The 23,414-nt window shown below is 35.9% G+C and overlaps 1 protein-coding gene across 1 annotated transcript in view; it reads left to right on the forward strand.

Annotated features, from left to right (window-relative positions):
* Nucleotides 1-23,414, forward strand: part of COL25A1 (collagen type XXV alpha 1 chain) — a 518,595-nt gene that overhangs the window by 421,897 nt on the left and 73,284 nt on the right. Inside the window, exons 13-17 of the mRNA XM_078366719.1 lie at nucleotides 9,367-9,420; nucleotides 11,362-11,388; nucleotides 13,830-13,874; nucleotides 20,575-20,607; nucleotides 21,045-21,080. Of these exons, the coding sequence (XP_078222845.1) occupies nucleotides 9,367-9,420; nucleotides 11,362-11,388; nucleotides 13,830-13,874; nucleotides 20,575-20,607; nucleotides 21,045-21,080 (195 nt within the window). The remainder of the gene's footprint in view (nucleotides 1-9,366; nucleotides 9,421-11,361; nucleotides 11,389-13,829; nucleotides 13,875-20,574; nucleotides 20,608-21,044; nucleotides 21,081-23,414) is intronic.

Raw genomic sequence — 23,414 nt, forward strand, 5'->3', positions numbered from 1 at the left:
AAGACATTCTTGTAATAGGAGGGAGCTTAAAAACTGTTGTATCTGACTTTTCCCAGCCCTAAGAAACTACTTCATATGACCCCCTTCATCCATTTTGATATTTCATATTCCTAACCTGTAAGCTTTTACTCTTAATCTTTTTTTCCCCATAAGTGTACACATTGAGGACAATATTTTTATATTCAGAGCAGAGAACCCTCTGTGACCTTATGCTCTCTGGCTAGTTTTGGCTCACTTTTGCACCTTTCATGTTATTTTAGAAGCAAATACTGGTAGTGCTTCTCTTGGATGCAGGTGAGCAGTGCCCCTCTTCTAAGCCTCCTTTGTCAATCTTGTTATCACCCTCCTCACAGATGAGGAGTCTGTAGGGCCAAGGAGACTTAAATGCTCATAGCCCTGTCTTCCCACTTCCAAATCATGTCTTAGGTATCTGGAATCCAGGAGTTCCTGCCTCTTCTGTCTTAAGCCTGCTTCCAATGTCAGTTATGGGTCCTCCCCAGATCTATATTCCGAAGAGGGGACCATACTGCTGGCACGTGCACCCCTAAGCCCATAGATGGCCATGGAGCACTGTTGATAAGGAGCTGTGGGCAGGGCTTGAATGCTGTGATAGTCTCATGTAATCCCCAAGGTACTTCCTAGAGAGAACTAGGGCTGGAGAGACAGAAAGGATCAGAAGAGAAAAGAGGAAATTATCAGGCAGGGAGTGGAATGAGGGAGTCATCCATGTGACCATGCACACTCCTACCTAGACCTTCAGATTTTGTGAGTGTGCTCAAGGCAAATAATTCCTCTCATGTATGTAAATGTCACCCAAATAAAGTCAATTTAGCTGTCTTCAATGGCCCCGTCCTTCTGTCTCTCTGTATTACATTTCCTTTGTTCAAATTGTAATGTGTACATTTCTCTCTACATGAACAGTATGAAAATCTAAAATTAAAAGTATAAACAACAGACTTATTTCTGAAACACCTCATACTATAATATTATTGATACAACTATCATGTTTTCTTATTATTTTTAGAAATCTGTAATTTTTTAAAAAGCATAAGGAAGGTTTGGTTACTAGGTTAAATTTAATTATTAGTTTAAGACCCATTTCAGCAAATTACTCAAAATAGGGTATTTGTATTAAGTTCCTGGATCATATACTTGTCTACTTTTCTACTATTTAGTATTCACATTACCAGTGTGGACAAAGAGATTGAAATTGCCTTTGCAAAATTATAACTAAGGAAATTATGTCAGTGAAAGATATGAGACTTAACCAGCTCTATCTTGCCTTTAACCTCTAAACTGTCCTTGTCCATTCCTGTTTGTAGGCTCAACTAGTTTTGGGAAGAACTTCAGTTATAGTTTAAATAATAGCCCTTCCCAAAAGCTAAACTGTTCTTGTAAAACAGTGAAAAGCCACCAGCCACCAAGTAAGGGTGATAAGGATGAGAGGGGCTGGAACTCTCAATGTTATCAGCTATTATTCTGGAGGTCATAAGATTTTTCAACTTACATCACTATTGTGAACTTAAGGTTGGCCTTTTGAGATGTCTTTGTGGGTTTTTGCATTGCTGACTGGATGGCCCCATCTGGACCTGCCAATTGATTCTGTGGCCCCCACCCAGGAACTCACTCAGCATAAGAGAACAGCTTCCACTCACTGTGATTTTATTTCTGAGCCAACCAATCAGCACTTCCAATTCACTGGCTCCCTACTCACCAAATTATCCTTGATAACTCTGATCTCCGAGACTGACTGAGTAATAATGAAACTTTGGTCTCCCGCATAGCCAGCTCTGTGTGAATTACTCTCTCTCTATTGTAATTCCCTTGTCTTGATAAATTGGCTTTGTCTGGGCAGCAGGCAAGGTAACCCATTGGGCTGTTACTGGATTCTAGTTTGAGGGAGGGAGTTTACTGTTTAGATAACCCAGTAGGGATGCCAATTCTCTGATGCACAATCAAACCTAATTGTCCAGGCTAAGGGTTTTCTCTTTTTACTTTTGCGTGTTGCACAGCTTCCTCTGCTTTCAGGAATGATAAAGAAAAAGAATCAGGGATTGGGGATGCAAGTAGGAGCTGAAAACTGCTGAACTGCTACACAGAGAAAGAAGCTGATTTCCCAGGATGGTCTAGGAGGGAGGGGAGAAGGCCAGTGAGGTGGAAGAGGGAGAAAGGAGAAGCCAGTAAGATGAAGATAGACTCAGCTCTGTGATGACGCCTTCCTGAGAGTACCAAATAGTGAATCCTGAATTCACAAAATGCCTGCAGAGAGGAATTCTTGAGGAAACTGGTGAAGAATTGACTGAACCACCTGAATTGGTGTGGGTCAAAGCAGAGACTGGTGTACATGCAAGAAGTTGAGCAGGGAGCTGGAAAAAGTATAAGTCTTAGACTTGAGCCAAATTTAGTCAGATCTCTACAGAATAAAGAACGACCAGGTAACATGTTTAGTCCAACAAAAACAACCATAGCAACGACAAATAATAATAGTAATAAACCTTACTCCTTTAGAGTTGGGAGAAAGCAGATATTTGATTCAGCCCCACACCCTTTATAATAGAAAACCAGCCCCATACAAGCATAAGTCATTTGCCCTTTGTCATAGAACTGGAAGTGAACAGCTAGTATTAGGATGGTATTAGGCTGGTATTAGTGTCCTAAAGCCACTTTACAATTTTATATGAAAAGTAAACAGAAAAGAAACATGATAAAATTGAATGAGATTTTTAGACAAAAGCTATTTGAATAGAAGAAACACAAGATGGGAAATCAGAAGACCTGGGTTTTAATCTCACATCTACCTCTTCGTAGCTCTTTGTTTCTGGAAAAGTTACTTCCTCTCTCTGAATGTGTTTTTTCCTCTGTTAAGAATGACTGGCTTGGCTCCTTTCACTAAAATATTTCACTGTTTTGTGAGTGCTCCTGCTTAGGGAAAAGCAGATGTTAGTGAGTTCATGGAGTAAATGATGACACTTGTGTAAATTCTGAGAGGGTCTTTGGGGAGCTTTAGATGACATGAAAATTTATAGAGCCAGCATCGTCCCTGCTACTTCTTGCCCCTCACCTGAGGCACTTGGGGTGAAGGAAGGAGCAGACAGAATAGAAGAGATGAGCAGTACATGGAAATGTTGACAATGGCCCAGGCTCTGGACCCACAGGCTGAATTGTTAGAGCCTTTAGTCCTCTGGGTAACTACTCTTCCCCTAACAGAGTCCTGGAGGGTTTTTCTTGGAAGCCATTAAAGTTCTCATTCCTGTCACCCTGCCCTTCACAGACTCCTCTCCTAACTCACACTTACCTCGCTTCACTCTAACCCCATGCTGTGCCTGTGTTCTTCAATCCTAGTGACTTGGAGGTGTGTTGCTGCAGGGTTAACATTTCTCCCATCTTCTCCTCGCTCCCTTCTCTTTTCCCAGTGATGGCTGCCTTGCAGTGCCTGAGACAGCGTCATCTCTTGCCATGACAGTTATATTATTTTTCAGTCTCCCAGTAGGGCAGCCTTGCTGTCTTATTTTCTGCCTGGCCTATACATTGCTTCATATCTTCATGTAGGCTTAATGCATTTGATTCTCCTGTATTCACTCACTCCTCTTACGCAGATGTACTGAACAGCTATTATGTGTGAGTGTTGTTTTTAGCACTGTGAAAGAGTAATGAGCAAAATAGACCAGGTCTTCTGCTCGAGCAGCTCAGAGTCTAGTGGTGATAGGGATGTGGGAGTAGAAAATAGGGTTGTCAGATAAAATATAAGATGCCCTATTAAATTTGAATTTCAAATAAACAACCAGAATTTCTAATGTGATGATGTCCCATTTACTATTTGAAATATATTTAACTAAAATATTGTTCATTATTTATCTGAAATTTAAATTTAACTCAGTCTCCTATATTTTTCTTTGCCAAACCTGAAAGTCCTAACGGCAGGAGAAAGAAAAGAAACACAAAGTTGTATCTTAGGCAGCAATTGGTATAATAGAGAAAGGCATGGGCATATGCCTTTACAGGGAATGCTGGGTGGTTAGTGGAGTAGGGGGACCATAGGGGTAACCCCTGTAGTAAGGTGATGTTTGATCCAAAGTTAAAGGAAGTGAGAGAGCAACCCATGCCTATCTGAGGAAAAAACATAGGAGGTCCATTAGAGAATGCCCAGATGCAACGGCCCTGAGCAGGTGGCTGCTTAGTGCACTGGAGCAAGGTGGGTGAGGGTTGTGGGGTCAGTGTGGCTGGGGTATGTGAGGGGGCAGCAGAAGGGAGGTCAGAGGAGCAGCGGGGGTCAGATCATGTAGGCCTGGGGTCGTCGTAAGGATGCCGGCTCTTAGTCTGAGTGAGATGGGACAGGCTTGCCGAGAACTGAGTGAAGGAGCTCTGTGCCTGACTTGCTTTTAAGAGAATATAGGAGGCTGATGGGTGGCAAAGAGCTCCATTAGTTTCTCCCTAAAGTCAGCCTGTAAGTACTGGCTGACTGTACAGACAGTATAGAGACAGGCTGTGGCCATGCCATGTTATTCACAAGACCTTGATCTCCTGAACGCAGCAAAAGCTGCTCTGGCTTGACCCAGAGCTTGCTTCTGCTCTGTCCACCCCTACATACTGTTGTAACTTGGCAGAGTTCTCTTAACTCCATATGCAATGGAGTAACATCTCCATTCTGAAGTCTTGCTGTATGTTGACTTGCTTTGGTAGTACTCCTTCCTTGCTTTTAAAGGCTTTTGGTTCATCATGTCTTCTAATAATTAAATAATTTTATAGTTTAAACCAATGCTCAGTAGACACAGCAAGCCTCAAACATAAGTTGCATGTGTAATTTTAAATTTTCTGTTAGACACATTGAAAAAAGGTAAAAAGAAACAAGTAGTATTAATAATATAGTTTTAAAACTCAATATCTATTCAAAATATCATTTGAACATGATATGAATTAGTATTTCAAGATTAATAATATTCACATTCTTAGTGAGATATTTTACATTTTATCTCTACTAAATCTTTAAAATTGTATTCTGCATTTACATCCATCTCGACTAGGACTAGCGACATTTCCACTGCTCCATAGCTGCCAGTGGCTAGTGGTACCAATTAGACAACACAGGTTTAAACTCTGCTCATTTTCCAGGTATAATATATAGGTCCACTGCATTCATTCCAATTTCCAGAAAGGAAGACTATTGTGATTGAAATGATGATGAGCAATATTACTGCTAGATGACCTACTTTCCTTGAGCACTCGGTATTTGTAAGAAAACTACATTTCTTTTTATCCTTAACTATTCATTCAAGTTGCCCTTGAATGGCAGTACCTGAAATAATTGTAATGCCTTGAGTAATGTTTTACATTAGAGTTCTAAAGAGTTGGGTTTTAAAAAAAATGAAAGCAGCAAGCCATCTTTCTTAAAAGTCAGTCCAACTTGTTTTCAGTTTAAAATGGCAATGGACATTTGGGAATGGTCATACTGGGAATAGCCTTAAAATTTAAAGTATAGTAGACAACCCCATTAATCTACCTGTGGTTAAGATGTTAGCTGCCGCTTTTCCTTATTACTTTATCTGTGGAATGTCCTCAGTGTTTTAAGTATAAAATGTGTCCAGAAATAGATGGAAAGATTATGCAACAAACATGAGACCAGCTCCCCCCACACACATACACACACATAACCTGGTTCCTGTTTTTTTTCATTTGCACCTTTCTGATATATTTTTCTGTATATATGCATGTTCACCATTATGTAATAGTTTAATATCATTATAACATTATTTAGAGGACTCATAATAATAATTTTTGTCCTGACATATTGAAATGTATTAATACTATAAGATGTATGCTTTATTCCTCAGTAAGATTTCTCTTTGATTTTTATTTATTATGCTTCTTACTTCATGAAGTGCAAGAAAACTTTGCCCCAAAAAATGTTTCATGAACTCAATTAGATGTATATATGTATGTATTTCCCCCACTCAAAAATAAGCTCTTTGCGCACAGGCACCTGTCATGTCTATTTCATCTTTATGTCTCAGGAAACATTCAGTCCAGAGTAGTTCATACAGTAAATTTTCACCATTAGTTGAATAATCGGCACCTACAGATTCCTATAGCTTGGCTTTGGCACTCAGACTTGTACAGTGGTTCATCTTTTATATTCTTTTCACAGAACCTGGGAAACTAAGTGTGGACAATAACAGAATGCTCTGTATTCCCTTAATCTAACTTGGAGTATGTATTTCTTGATAAAACTATTGTGGAAGTAAAATGCTATCCGCCATATTTTCCTCTAGCTTTATTCATTTTTCAGCTGTAACATTTATGAATACCTATTTAAATTAAAAACAGATGAGAAAATAATCTTACATATGAAAAATTTAAAACTGAACAATAGTTAGCTCTCACTTGTGCTTATTAAAATAGCCACAAAAATAATTAAAATTGTGATATTCAATTCTGTTGTGAAAAACGATTGTTGTAAAAAGTTGTGAAAAAGTAGCAGAGTGGATGCCTATAAAAGCAATGCTTATAAAATTTTTTAAATTGCCTATAAAAGCAAATAAAACTCAGAGCCCTTTTAGAAAGCAATTTAAAAATATGCTGTTAGTGCCATAAAATGTTTCCATTGACTAATAAAACAAATTCAGATAATTTATCAAAGTTAAATTATTTGACAGAAAAAGATGAGTATATTTACAGAGGTGTTTATTTTAGTTTATCTTTAATAGTAAAAATTGGAAGAACACGAGTATTCAACAATGTGGGACTGATTAAACAAATGATCACGCCTGACTTTGATAGATGATTAAACTATTCACAAGGCAGTATTCATAAATACTGTGTGAAAACAAATGTGTGGTATAAAGATTTTAAAAATCAGAACATCAAGCTATGCAATATGCTTACAATTGCTTGAAAATATGTAAGTGTAAATAACAAAGACCAGAAGGAGACAAGACAAAATGAAAACAATTATAACAGAGTGATGGGATTGCAGGTAAAATTTTTTGTGGCCTTTTATGTTAAAGATTAACAATATATATATCATCAAAGAAAAAAAGAGATTAAGCTTTAGTTCCTCAATGTTCATATATTAAGGAGAATGTTATGCAGATACCTAAGCAACATTTCTCTTCCTTGATTCAAAATCTCAGCATGAATTTTGTCCGGTTCCAGGGGCTTAACCATGTTTAAAAAAATAACTCTGGCTACCATGGTTATTCTTTGAAAGTCTAAACAAAGTTTGCATTGTTTCCTGGCGGCATCTCTTATTTGCATTAAACCATGAGTTATGATATTAGTGCTTCCTGTTGTGGATTCTTTGAAGCAAGCAGTCTCCAGAGCTCTTTTTCTGGTTGTACAGTAAATGATAGTCCTCTTTCAGGGTGTATTCTGTTTCCAAGTTCTTACCCTTTGTTATGTACAAATGGCATATCAAAATTTTCACATAATGACCATCATTATTCTAAGTCAACATTTTTTTCCCATTTTACCAAGGAAAGTGCAAGAGTTACAATTACAGTGTGACTTTATATAGGAAGCAGATTTTCTTTCCAAGAGGTTAAGACTTTAGAAATTTTAATAATCTACTATAATATAAAATACTTTTTGCTATTTTAGAAAGACACCACAAGCTTCACATTGCCAATTTATATGGTAGATATTAAAAAATCATCTCTATGTAGGTTATATTTAGTTCAGATTTCTATACATTCTGACAGTCATTTAAAAGTGGGATTATAAACAAAATAATAGGACTGAAATATTTGTCGTCTACTCTCTCCAAATTTCTAGATACATTCATTCACTTATCAGTGTAACATGGCGTTAAGAGCATAACTTCTTAAGCCAGATCATGAAGGCTCAAGTCCTGACTATAGTTATGTAAATCTGGACAAATTACTTAACTGCTCTATGCCTTAATTTCTTTACCTGTAAAATAGAGATAAAAGTAGTACTTACCTCAAAGAAATTTGTGAGAATTGAGTCAATGAATATAAAGATCGTGGTACTTAAGAAATGTTACTATTTTATTAATATACATGTTTTGAAGCTAAGAACACAAATATAAAAGTGACAGAATTCCTGCCCTCCAGGTGACTTAGGAAACATTCTCAAAAATTAATTAAGTTTGCAATGAACCTAAAACTGCTCTAACAATAAAGTCTACTTTTTAAAAATCAGCTAAGGAGCAACTTTACTAGCCTCAATGGAAAGAAGAAAATTGTCCAATAATTGAGGCACACAGTGAAGGGCTTTCAGAATGTTTTAAAATGGTAGCAGAATTCTAATTGCTGTAAGTTTGAGCCACATGGAAGCATACAGGGCCAAAGTATCTTTTCTTTGTTTCTGGGCAGTTTCCCTCTTTGGAAAACAATTGCTGGTTCAGAGTCTTGAAAGACTGGTATACATCATCATCTTTCTGAAATAGGAAATACTTCTAGCCTAATAGCCATGATCTTTTGCCCAAAAGCCTATCATTTAATATGATAATGAGATCCATAAGTCTGAATGTTTTATTCTAATTATTTTTATAATGAAATTGGAAATAAAAACCAAAGCTATTTTTAGTGTTTATTTTGTGTCAAGTGTGTCTAAATGAATTAAGCAGGTGTTCAAAGATCTGTATGTTCTTTAATATTTAGGTTTGTAAATGTTCATTTAGGTCTAATGTGAAAACAGAATGATTTATTTTTTCTTTTTCTGAGCTGATGAATCACTTTAAAGTTTTTTACCGTGGCCAGGTGTGGTGGCTCACGCCTGTAATCCCGCACTTTGGGAGGCTGAGGCAGGCAGATCACGAGGTCAGGAGATCAAGACCATCCTGGCCAAGATGGTGAAACCCCATCTCTACTAAAAATACAATTAAAAAAAAATTACCTGGGTGTGGTGGCACATGCCTATAATCCCAACTACTCGGGAGGCTGAGGCAGGAGAAATGCTTGAACCCAGGAGGCAGAGATTGCAGTGAACCGAGATGGCACCACTGCACTACAGCCTGGGTGACCGTGCGAGACTCCATGTCAAAAAAAAAAAAAAAAGAAAAAGGGTTTGGCCAAGACAGTCATATTTTTCAAGTGTCTTTTAGTCATTCAAAAAATATTTATTTGAGGCTCACAATGTACCCAGCAACATGCTAGATACTAATTTCCACTGGTAAGTTGCCTCAGTTTTCTTAATGATGAGAAAACTGAACAAAGGAAATTAACCCTGTTGTATCCTTGCTCCATTATATGCTGCATTTTGGACCATGGAAGCTAGCTTGAATATAAACTAATAGTCACTTATTCTTTATCTATTTCTAGAGAATTATTAGATACATAGATCTAATGATCCATGTAATGTATTGATTTTGTCTGTTTTACTTAGTCCTATCTATTTTTCTATTTTGAGGGTGAGCCCGGGTTGCCTGGAGCAGTAGGACAGGGTGGAATACCAGGACCAAAGGTTAGTACTAGTAAAGCCAAGCAGAATCATTTGACACATACATGAATTGTCGGGAAATCGTAAGCTTTTATTTAATACAATATTTTTTAACAATCTCACCAGTTGTATTTAAATGGATATTTTGTGAATAGTATAATTAATATGCTACAGTATAGAACTTTGTTACTAATGAATTAATTATATTTGTGATTCTCATTATCATTAAAATGCAGAAAAATAAAAGGGATGTAATTGCCTAACATCTTTATTCTAAGATACTTAACATGAGTAGGCCTGTGTTTCAAATATGACTGTTGTCAATTTACCACTTAATGGATATATAAAAATAGAGGTCATGTCCATATTACCTAAAATTTTATTTACATGCCTTACTAAAGATGACATTCACTCTGGCTTTCCCCCAAGATTTGGCCACCTCCAACTCTTACACAACATAACCAGTTAATCAGATGAAGGCAGAATAAAGATGTTTAAAATTTAAAAATGGTTGTAGTCTGAATTACTAAATAGGGAAAAAATGTCACAAAGATTTTTTTATTCCAAGTTTTCTTTGTTGCTTAAAAAGAAATTGAATCAGTTAAATATGAAAAGATTGGTGACAATTTAGTTTGAACCAAGCAGGCAGCCAAATCCCAAATCCTTTGATGAGTGAACATCCCTTGAAGTACAAAACTAATGTCTAATCCCATCAGCTGTGCTGGTGTGTATTCGTACCCACAGATGCCTGTCAGCTGATTTTACAGATCATTTGCTATTGACAGGCGCCTAGGACAGACCTTAAATTTATAGACCTGTCCTTTGTTTTGCAGGAGAGGAAAGAAAATATTCCTTCTGGGACTATAGCTGTTTTCCTGTCTTCTCTCTATTTCTCCATGCTAAAAAGCAAAACAATAGGAGTTAATGCTTAATGCATGTTCACAGTGCTATTCTTGTGTTGCCTAGCGACCATCAGGATGGGTGTTGAGCAGTGAAGGTGACCAGAAATACAGAAAGCCAAAGGGTCAGGTTGAGTTCTAGAGAAGAGTCTTGCTTCCAAATTAACTTCTGCAGTGGGTTATAAATTTTTAAAAATACAATAATCACCTTATTTCATTTTTTTCCCAAACCAGTCTGATCTAATGGCAACATTTACTCAAGTTTTTCATAGGAAACTATTATCATAATGTATATGATTTACTTTAGAACTCTCCTACTTGCCTGCTCCAACCTCTGTCCGTTCCTGGGCAAAGTGAAAATGAGATTCTCTTCAGGGCACCATTTGGCATTTTAGTCTTCATGTTATCTAGGTCATTTTGAGTAAGGACATCATTCCAAAACTCACTTCACTTCTGCCCCATTCTAGTGTCTTTCCTCAAGGTGCTTCCTGGAATATAACTGATCTGGAACATGCTGGTTACCAGAAGCTAAAGAGAGTTCATGACATTGTAAAGGGGTTCAAGATTAGGACTGCTTATGATCATGTTAGGGCAAGACAGATTGGGTAACTACCCTGGCACCCTAGACCCTTGAAATAATCTATTAACCAGGTGATGCTTTGAATAAAAGGATTTTTATAAAAATATGCTTGTCCACCTTATTAAATCTGATTTTTAACAGAATGAAAAATTGTAAGCTAAGAAGCCTCTCAAGATATTGAATTGCCACACCATCATTCTCCTTAGTGCCCCAAAAGCCAGTTTCTGGACGATAATCTTAAAATACATTTCTTTAATGCTATATGCTATAAAAGCAAAAAATTAAGATTACATTTGATAATTGATATTCATACTCAAATTCTCCAGGAAACTCATTTTATCGTTTGTTTTCATATAACAACTGTATGTAGCCAAAATAGAAAATGTCATGCATAATTTACCTAGTAAGTTCAATATCTGTTTTCTTTAATAATAAAATTAGATGTTTTATGATTTGATGTCACTCTATCTCTGTTCTTTTGCTCAGGGAGAACCTGGAGAACAAGGTGAAAAGGTAAGAATGATTTTGCCTGTATTTCTCTCCTCCTCCTCCTACTCCCCACCACTAGCACACCAAAGAAGTACCCAAACTAAACTGTATGCATGAATGGATGTGTGATGCATGGATGGGTGAGTAGATTAGATAGGTGGGTAGGTAGATAGATATACATAGATAGATATAGATATAGATATAGATATAGATATAGATATAGATATAGATAGTGACCTCTGTGCTTTTTTTAAACTGTTAATTAGTGGAAGGAGGAAATTGTGTGATTCTTATATATAGACAAAAATCTGGGTAAAAAAAGTTTTAAAACATAAAGAGAAAGGTGCTGATATACCTTCAGAACAAATATTTTAAAATGAAGAGAAAAGGAACAAATTTAAACATTTTATGCCTGGTTTTTAAATGGATTTAAAAAAATCCTGAGGTCTGCAAAATCTGGTCTGCCTACTTGCTAAGCAATTCTTATTCTTTTCCAAGTACCCACATCTCTGTCTACTGCTTCTAATGTCACTAGGTTAAGAGGATACAGATGTTTACCTGCAGCAGTTATCTGAAGGTTGCCCACAAAGAATTCCCATAAAAACCAAAAAGAGAAACAGGAAAAGCAGAGTATTAATTATTCTTAGACTCTTTTTCTTACTTGGGCCTATCCTGATTATTTTTAGGCTCTCATTGTGTATTATGATACTTATTTTCCTGGTTCTCATGCTACTTATTTTAATAGTGTTTGAAAAATATGCTGAGTAGGAAACTACCAAAATATTACATCATGTTCTTCATAAGTGATATGATCTTTCTGACAAATCAGTATTATAAACTCTAATTCCAAAAGAAGTTTATCTAAAGATCAAGAAAAATTTTTGATTATGACTGTATTTTTCAGCATTGTAAAGAAAAAAGAAAAAAAATTATTTAATGGAAGGAGAGCAAAATACGTGGGTGGAAAGGGCAGTTCCCTGAGGGGGCAGCCCAGTTAAACTCTTCACTTTGCAACCACTCTGAGCCAGTTTCCCTACTAATAAGGTTTGTTTGATTTGTTCTTTAATAGAGGGGTTTTTGAGCAATTTTATAAAAAGCATGCAAATCAACTGCCTATCAAAGGTCCCTCATAACACATTACTAGGACATTTATTTAGTATCCAATCAGCTCATGGTAATTAACTTGAAATTAATTAGTCACTGGATGCCTCTTTTGTATAGAAATTAGGAGGGAAAAGGAGCAATAGCAGCACCATACCAGGCATTCATCAGAGAAAGTGTCCCAGGCTCTTGTGGCCTGCTGCAGTGTATTCATCACCATATGCCCAAGCAAACTAACTTCATGCTTATTTGAAAGAATAAAACTAAATACAGAGAAAAAAGTGAAAGTTTCTCTCTCCTACTTTCTTTCTCCCCATCCCAAGAAAGTTATTATCAATAGTTTCTGTCCTATTTTGAGAAACTTTTTGAGTAATAGGAAAGTGACTGCATTCCAGCCTTGATTAATGATAAAAATGCATTACTATTCACATCTATTCACATGATGTGAATAGTAATGCATTTTTATCATTAATGGCTTATGATGTGCCAGATACTGTCCTATTTGCTTTCTACACAGTATAGTACTTATTTCTTATAACTGTGTAAATTATCCTTGCCCTTATATTACACAGGAGAAACTTGATGCAAAGAGAATTTAATTTGCCCAGTAGGTGCTGGAACTGAACTGTCTCCTTGGCTCCAAAGTCCATAACATTTCCACATAACATATTTTAAGACTAAATTGAATTCAGAATTAAAGGAAGAAAGCATAGATAATAAACAAATGCTTTATTTCCATAATGCATTGACTTGTGGGTCGAAAGGAGATGTCAGTGGGGGAATAGCATAGGAAGTCTCAAAAATAACAAAAAAGCATCCACTATGATTTTAAAAAATTTTTCTAGTAAAGCATAAAACATTAATTCCATACATGCAAACCATGTAGGCCCAGATAAATAAATACTCCATCCACAGGTTTTGAGGGCCTGTCATGTACTTTGAGGCCCTGGAGATTAGAGATATGCTTGAAGACAGGGCAGGATTTACACAGATGGAAAGGGAAAGAGAGGGCAGGGATCCAGGTGACAGGAATGGTGTGAAGAAGGACGCAGAGTAGTAAGGCCCATGGCATATTCAGGGAACTGTCAGGAGAAAGCCTTTGTTTGAGTAGAGCTTTGAGCAGAGACAGAATTAACGAGGTTTTAAGTAACCCAATAAGCTACTGGAAGACAGATAAGTAATTGTTTTCAGTGAATACTGTGGAATAGTTTAAAAGTGTTCAGCCATGTTCATTGTAGTAAAATTTCTTTTATTAATATCAGACAACTGGTCAAGTATATTAAGGAAAGCTTAAAATAATGAAAAATACTCTTTGCTTAATGTCTCCAATGTATTTTACATATGTCACTTTTTCCCCTCCTCAGGGAGACGCTGGAGAGAATGGTCCCAAAGGTGACACAGGCGAAAAGGTACAGTTTTGTAAGCTATGAAAGGGTACATATTTGAGCAATAAGTATTTTTTTCTTTTTTTTCTTTTTCATTTTGTTTCTTGAACAATAAGTATTATTTCAAGTTTATGAAAATGACTGAGAATTGCTTAACATGGAAAGGCCAGAGATCATCCTCCACGATTAGAAACCATTTAAATATTTGATTTATAAAAGATGAATATTCCACAAGCTCCTATCCATAAATTAAAATATTTTGAAAGTAAAATGATATATCAAAAATTCTAGAAAATGTGTAGCTAAGTTTTCAGTAATGTGGCTTTCAAGGAATGAAAACACTTATTGAAGTATACATGGGACACTCCCTTCAGATGCAGGGATATGAAAATAGAGGTCCTAAAGTGAATCAGTTTATACCAGTTTTAGGAGAGAACATGACAGGAGATTGGACTGAGATTTGAAAGTTTGATTATAGCCATAAGAATAATATAATGGACTTCGGAAACTTGGGAAAAGGGTGGGAGGGGGTGAGGATGAAAGCTACACGTTGAGTACAGTGTGCACTGCTCAGGTGAGGGGTGCACCAAAATTCAGAAATCACCACTAAAGAAGTTATTAATGTGACCAAACACCACCTGTTCCCCAAAAAACTATTGAAATAATAATTTTAAAAAGAACAGGAAAAGTTTGATTATAAGTTAATGTCACTTGATTAGACACTCTAATGTAGTCTTGCAAATTTATCTAAATTCAGATTCCACTAAATCTGGATATTTTGTCAGGCTTTGTATTCTATCCTGGGGCAGAGGGTCTTTCAAACCATTATTAGCATTTATACTGCAGTAGTCTTGTGTCTCGTCTTCTGCCTCCTCTCTTCTTACTTTTTCTCAGTCTATCACAGCTTTACCTTGGATTCATACTGTATAGATACCTCTGACATTGGAAGGATGTTTTACTTGACTTGTGCTATGCGTTAAGAATTAAGTAGATCTTTTAAGAAATTGAAAATAGAATAAAGTCAGATGGGTTTTTAATTTAAATCAAGCTAAGTAATTGAGTGATGAAAAATTATTTATTTAGGCTTACAGTTGAGACTAAGACTATTCCACTTTGAAAATGATGAAAGTACAGATGGATAATCGTTTGTCATAAAAAACATAGCCACAAAATAAAAAGAAATTTATCTTTCTTCTCATAAATATTAATATAAATATGGCATGTGTGATAGGAATGAATGAATGTCACCAAGTAGCAGTTGTATTTATATTCAAGGAGTCTAGAAATTAGAGTGAACTCTCAGTTTCTTATAGATCTGTGTTTATCAACCTCAACACTATTGCCATTTGGGGCCAGATAATTCTCTGTTATGGGACTGTCAGACGTTTAGCATCATATTTGGCCTCTACCCACGAGACGCCTATAGCACCTCCGAGTTGTGACAATCAAACATGTCTTCAGACATTGTCAAATGTTACCTGGGGGGACAAAGCTATCCACAGTTGAGTTTCACTGCTGTAGTCCCATTTTATTTATCTACCAAATTTAAGTGTCATTCTGCATTTATATGGCATGAATCTGTTTAATACAAATGAGACCAATGATATACCCTGATTACTCTCAACGTCAGAATTTGAAACCCTAAGAATATAAACCTGGGTGTTATATCTAACTTGCTTATTTTTGCTTAAAAGCGGAAGTCAGTAAAGTGCCAGAACATAAATATTTTAGATTGTGTGGGCCATGTGGTCTCTGTCACAGCTACTCAACTCTGTTGTTACGGCGTGAAAGCAACCATAGACAATACACAAACAAGTGAGTAGGCTGTATTCCTATAAAACTTTATTTCTGGACACTGAAATTTTAATTTCACGTAATTTTCATGCGTCATGAAATATTATTGTTATTTTGATTTTTAAAAACCATTTTTGGCTCTTGGGTCTTGCAGGTGGCCAACTGAACTTGGCCATAGTTAACCAACTATTTGCCCTCTGTGTAGAATATTTCCTTTCTTTCCACTTAAAAGAAAAGAAATATTCTACACAGAGGACAATTTTTTTCAAGTGAAAAAAACTTATACTACGTCTGAACTATGCCTATGTGGCTTTGTGTAGAGAATTTTATGCTTAAAATATGTCTTTTTAAAGCTTCATTTTTGGAATGTAGGCCAATAATTGTTTCTTTAATCACCTTGTAAAGTTAAATATTTTGAAATTTAATTTTACAATAGTAAAACAGCTTTTTTCTTTGAAAAGACCAAGGTCATCCCAAAGGAATACTGTTCTTATTTTATATATTAATGCAAATCATTTACCATACTGACTCACACATAATAAACTCTCAATAAATATTAGCTTTTCTTCCCACATGGAAATTGAAATCAACTAGATTGTTTTTCTTTTTTTATCAAAAAGTTTTATTAGTCAGCTGAAATTAAGCATAAGAAATGAATGCTTCAGTTAAAACGGAAATCATTTCTATAAATTTTCAATGGGTCTAAACAGGGGATTGTAAATAGGAATCTGTAACATGTATAAAATGTAATCTGACCTGTAGCATTTATCCCAAAAATACTGTAATTGGAATATAATTTTTGATGTGTTTTTTAAACATTTCCTGCTTCTGTCATGTAATTTGTTTCCAGCATGTTGGAAACACTCTTCTCATGGCTTTTGTGTTCAGTATGTGAAACTCATTCATCATTTACCGAGTTTGAGATGTAAAATATTTTTTTTTAGTGCTTCTTTTCTGCCATTGATGTAGTAAATTACGTCATTGATTGACTTTATAGGATTTTTTTTCCTTTTGATTCACCTCAGCGCCTTTGGATGGTAAAGTAATCTAAACCTTTCCAGAATGGTCATCTGGAAATACTGTGGAACTATAAAAACCACTAGGCTGGGTTTTCTCTGGCCAGCAGCTTTAGCACACTCTGGCCAACCACCATGGTACACCCTAGGTTTGAGAGTGTAAACCTGCCAAAGACAGAACTCACTCATGTGTAGAGTTACTATCGAAGGGTATGCCCCACTCTTTGGAGTGTTAATTCTACCAACAAATGTAGAAATTGATTTCTTATCTGTTTTCACCTGTGTGAAATGAGGTATTTGTGTGGCATACTAAATGGTTTGGCCACATCACTCTACTCTTCACGGTTCAAAAACTCTGCTTTCACTTTGTTAGCATGATCTGTTTTTTTTTTTATTCCCCTCTTCCCCATTTCCATTCCTGTGTGTATTCACACTATCTTCATCTTCATACTTTACATCTACATAGCAAAGATGCATGCATGAAATATGAAGTATGAAAATGCATCTCTGACTTGCATCCTCTGAGCCTTTTCAGAGGGTACATCATATTTGGAGCCAACCAAACTGTCTTATTTTCGTAAAAACACACATAACAGCCTATCCCAGTGGGCACTCCCACCCCAATCAGTGCTGAACCTTCTCTAATTAGCACACGCCATTCCCGTAATTTAGAACACTGTTGCTATCTGTCCTCCTCCCCCTGACTCCTCATGGCCACTTTTCTACTTTCTAATCTTACTCATTCTTCAGTCCAGTGTAAACTTAATTTATAAGTCATTTCCCTAGAGGAGCCTTCAGTCTCCTCTAGATTGGGTAGGTCACCTGCTATATCCTCCCACTGCACTCTTTATAATTCCTTTGCTAGCCATGCATTTGCTTATCATGTCTTCTCTGCATGCATAGTGACACAGAATTTTCCAAACATGACAATCTACCTACACCAGATTTCAAAAAAAAGAAAAAGGAAAGAAAAATTATCTTTCATGGTTTCCATCAATAATTTATTATTGATGGAAATTTATGATCTTTCATGCTTTCCATCAATAATATTTTTGCACTGCATATATTGGAAAATAATCATTGTAATGCAGGACAAGGACTGTGATTGTAACTGCATTGTTCACTGTTATCTCCCAGCTCTCAGCATCTATTAATAGATATGTCTGGCACATAATTAGTGCTCAATAAATATTTGTGAATTAATGAATGAATGATAAAAATAAGTCACTACACTCACTTCATATGTGCCTTATTAACACATACATATAATTATTGAGTGTTCTTTTGAAAATAATCACAAACAAAAATGGAAACTGTGCATGAATGAAAAATAGTCCAGTCAAATTCATTTATCTCAAGTATCTTCTCATACTATATTTCCTCATCTATAACGATAATTTACCCTGTAGAAATTTTTATTTCCAAGCCAAATGACTGATGAAGCTGAGTATACTTAAGACATAGTTGGGAATTTTTCCCCCTACTTTAATCCAGTATTCATTCACTTTTGGGGGAAGGAGGATTATAAATACACACAGTTTTATTTCCACTACTTGTAGCATTATCCTTTAAAATATTTAACTTATGATTGTCTTCCAGAAGTCATGTTACCACTGAATAGTTATAAAAATTCCTTGCAATTTCACAGTTCTAAGTCTTTAAAAAAGAAAAATAGAATCACTCTTAGTTGTCCATCAAATGAAATGGCTCAGATTTCCACAAATACATTGGCCTTTCAAGAAACTTTTTCTTTCCATTCACTTTTTAATGAGAACTAAATCTAGTCTTTACTCACTTTAGAGATTATCTGGATGCTTTCCATTAAGATATTGAATTAAACTACAATTAATACAAGCAACTTCCTTGTATTTACAAGTCTACTACAACCTTTATGTCCTGTTGTTGAAATGAAATAAGCCAACAATTCTTTTCTACTTCAAAATGAAGAAAGAAAAAATAACATGGCAGTAGAACTTAGGAAGCCCCAAATTCATTTAACCTCTAGCTGCTTTTGTATCTTGTTTATTAAATGGAAATAGTAACATCTGCCCCCTTTATTTCATGAGAATTTAATGAGGTTTAAATGAGATGAAGTAGGAACTTTGCAAAGTCAAAATTGCTTTTATGAATTCAAAGATGTTATTGTATAAAATATTGTAAACCTGATTCATTGGTACTGATGACTTTCAGACTTAATTTAGTAGAAATAGAAATAAGTATTCTTATTGGCCACATTTATGTTGCTTCCCATTTGGAACTCAATGGGATATTAATAATTGGCAAGATAAATCAGTCTCATTCCACAGTAAGACAGTATTAGGGTCCTCTTTATGTTTAGTTACATTTTAATTTTCAACAGGAGGAATAGCAATTATGGATGTCAAGAAACTCATGTAACTATCTGTTTCTTTAACAAGCTAATTTGCTATTTCTTTCTTTTTTCTAAGCTTCTTTTTCCCTTCCTAAAGAACTTTACATTTTGATCCTTGACAATTGACCTGTTTAAAAATTCTTTCAGATTTGATCATTCATTCACCATACATGTGTTGAGCATATACTATGGGCCAGGTCACTGAATAAAAATAGATCCAGAATCTGCTCACATGCAGCTGACTATACAATGAAGAGACACACAATGAATAGGCAGGAAACATAAATAGGCAATTACAAAGCGAGCTGTGGTGGACATGAACAGAGCATGATGCTACAGAGTTAAGATGTGTGCATGAGGGACACGTGTCTCATATGTCTAGGCTGGTTGGTGAAGGGCTGTTTGAGGCAAAGCTGCTTAGGCAAGAACTGAAGGGAGAAAGTACCAGTCCTGGGCAGAGGGGAGAGAAATTGAGGGAGCGGGGCAAGTGGCCCCTATACAGAGGCCTGAGTCCTTATGTCTGTCTCTAAAAGAGATTGATGAGCAGCTTCTGGAATCTAGAACAAGGAAATGGGCCCCCAGAGCTCCTTGAGCATTTGTACAGATGAGACAGCTGAGGAAATCCCAATATGTGCCTGCCTCCTGTGGCTGTTTTCATTTTCTTGAGTCTCAAATGACCTTTCTTTTTCTTTCTAGCATATTCATGAAGCAGAGAAGGCTAGAAGAAACTTGAAATTCTAGGCCCTTTGCTGGCCTCATTTCAGAAATAAGCAACATTCCCAGCTACCCCCCTTATTCTTTTCTCCATTAGTTCCTATCTGCTTATTTATAACACATTTCCTTTCGAGAAGTAGTCACCCTCTATGAAATCTGGCTGGAATACAGTGCCTTTTAAAATAACAGATTCTGACTCAAGACTTTCAGAGCTCACATGTGTCCCCCTCACCCACAAGTCATCCATCATCCTGTAACTTCCTGGTGACTGAGTTACAATGAAATAAGTGTAAAGCTGGAAAAAACGTGCCTGTTGTAACTGTGACGGTGCTTCGCGAGGAAAACAAACTGATCTGTTGCGTGGCTTTTTCTAACTCGACATCATTAACCTCTGACTTCATCTGTTGAACCTTGACTCACTGAATAGCAAAAGGGTCAGGGAACTCCCAGTAAATGATAGCTAATGGCATTAATACATTCCAGGAATAGAGAAAGCCAAAAGTTCCATATCCCCAAATTATAATTTATTGCTTCACCATGTATTTTTAGCACTGTATCAAAAGAAGAAATTCGTATTTATGTTTATTTCAGGGAATGTAGTCCTTATGTATCCATATTCAGAGTAAACCCATGTTTTTAGGAAGTGCATTGTTTATCCTGTAAATTGTTGACATCTTAACAGCTAAGATATTGGTACTTATGGAGCATAGTTAGGTCCATTTGTCATGAGGGCCCTTTGAGTACCCGTGTCGGTAATGGCTCTCTGAGTGCTTGTGATGTTTCCTGTTCCCATAACTTGTGGCATAATCTCTCCTGGGTTTCATTTTAGGGTGACCCTGGATCATCTGCTGCAGGAATTAAGGTAACTATAACCTTGCAAGTATTTGTATTCCAGGAGTTACAGTACTGATTTTTATAGGCCTCTACTTTCTCTCCCTTTTTTAGCAACTTTGATGGTTATAACTTTGTTTCTATTCTCCTGCAATAATTGGGCTTCCAAAAACAACAGGGAATATCCATGGGAGACTTGATGAACGTTTAAATAAGAAGTCTTGCACTCTCTTCCCTTTCTGATTGGTTTTTATGGAAATGTGGATTTATATGTGATCTATAGATATAGTTACAGCAAAAACAAAAACAAAAAAATCCCTATGTCTAGTGAGATGTAGAGTCACAGGATAAAGGAAATAAAAGACATGTGGTGAAGAAGGGGGCTAGCCCATCGCTGTGATGGTGGCCTGAGGGTTTTAGAAAATTCTTATAAGACTTCTCTTTTCATCTTTGGTTTTCTTTGATCAGGGAGAACCTGGAGAATCTGGTCGTCCAGGGCAAAAGGTAATATCTCTATCTCTAGTGTGATCTTACTGCCTCATGTTCACCATTTTATATCTACCATCCACTGTGTAATATGAAAACAATTATACAAAATGATGTGGTTTTCATGTTTTGCATTACAGAGTGTTATTGGTTATTTTGCATTTTTAAAAGTCTTGATGATGACCATAGCACAACGTGCAAACAAACTTTATACATGTAAAAGGATGCTTTGTGAAATAAAGTCTACACACACTTAGCTGTTTGAAACTAACAAAGATCAGGTGGTTGGAATGCCAACAATTTATCTTTGCATGCTTCATGGTTATCTGCATGTTTCTATCTTTTTAAAATAATTTTTTAATAGAAAAAATCTTTCTATAACTGGCTGTTGCTTTGATGTTTCTGTCAGTAAACTGTCTCAGTAGTGATGGACAATTCTTTATGAACTATATTCCTTTTCCTATCATTGCAAATGCTTTCATGCCGATAATTTTGTATGTGATTTACATCTACTTGTGCTATGGTATTGTTAAACACACTAAATTTGTTAATGAACTATATTTTAATTAGAGACACTAGCCATACCATTTTCTGGATACATTAGTTTTTGTTTTTTTCATTTGTACATCACTTTAGCAATAAATTAGAGGACATGCAGTGAATATGTTTAGATTCATACTCTCATTTGAGTCTGAAACAGGAAACACATGCTAGCAGTTTGTCTGAGCATTTGGATATCAATGCCCATACAGTCAGATTTTAGACCACAGATGTAGCTGGCTAGTAAATGTGAATTCGACATTAGGTTAAACCTCTTAAGATCATGACTCGGCCTTTGTCTAGCAGTAGCTGATATTGTAGATAAACATATGAACAGAAAAATAAATTTACTTCCTTGGCAGGAAAGGGAAAAGAGAATAAATCCCTTCTTGTATTTTGGAACCTTAAGACATAGTAAAATAATGTTCCCACCTTCGTGAAGTGATTGAGAGGATACTTGCTTTGTTTTAAACACTTAGGATAGACATAATTTTTGAGAAGGTCTTTCACGTTCTTTTAAGATTTCCCTAATTTAAAAACAGATTTTTCTCTTAAAACTGAGTCTGAGCAATGACTCATTAGGCCCAGTTTGAGGTAACGTTGAGACTCTTTCAAAGAGCCTAGCAGAACTCTGCAAACTTTACTATTTATTTTCTAAGATTTCCTATCAATTCTTTATATCACTAATTCCAAATTTCTTAAATAAAGATCCATGGTCTGCTTTGGTTTGAAAAAGCAACTGATCTTCTCAGACAATCTAATTTTAGTTCCCTTACTCTTTCAAATTTAAAGGCTAAGTTTTTACTGCTCTCCAGATCCGTGATTTGCTAAAAAGTCTGCAAGACTGTTGTGTCTCTAAAAAATAAACCAAAACAAATCTGCTATAATCTTGTATAGTTTTCACTGTTTTCAGAGTGGAATATTCAAATAGATTTTCAATTACTTAATAAAACATTGCCTTATCATAATGGTTACTTAGAAATACAGTTTAGATTCATTCTGTAAGTTTATAGATTTACACATGGGAACACTGGATTTCCTTTGCATTGCATTAAAAACCAGTTTAAAACTATATTGAGAGAAGGGGTAAAATCCTTAAAAGCTTACAGTCTTCCTGAATGAATATGTGCCCTAAAGTGAGCATCACTTTTTTCATTAATATTTAGGCCAGATTCTACCCTTTGATACAATCTCATATTCCCACATTATTATGACTTCCTTTGTCTAACATTGGGAATTGGCAATACTAAGCCCAATATTGATTTAAAAGTAAAGTATGTCCATGCTTGCTGCTGACGTAGATTAGAGAAATAAACTGAACTGAGTACAGAATCACTTCAAGAGATCTTCCACAGCATTTTCCTCTCCATTGCAGAACTATGCTGGGGGTTCATTGGCACTTAGGGTCCTGTGTCAGAGACACTCCCAGAAAATAACAAAATATTGTGACACAGCAAAAAGCTCATCAGTTAACTTCCCACCATGTGGTCTTTTACAGCATAAGGGTTTGATATCTAGAGTTACATTCATAATGTAGGAATAATTCCATTGAATTTTCCTTCTTTTATAGCCTCAGGAGTTTAGTATGTGATGAATGTGTGAGTTGGAGTGTATATATGTGCTTGTGGAGTGAGTGTTTAGATTTATAAAATAGGTATTGTGTTTCATCACCTAATTCTTTCTTTCATAACTTTCCCACATCTTTTCAAAATAAATATTTTAATTTTAAAGGAGTAAATTTACTTGATCTCCTATCAGAAGGGCCCTTCAGAGTTGAACTCTCTAAAACTATAGGGCACTGTAGCAGTGACA

This window comes from Callithrix jacchus, chromosome 3 (genome assembly GCF_049354715.1).
Source record: "Callithrix jacchus isolate 240 chromosome 3, calJac240_pri, whole genome shotgun sequence".
Taxonomy (NCBI): Eukaryota; Metazoa; Chordata; class Mammalia; order Primates; family Cebidae; genus Callithrix; species Callithrix jacchus.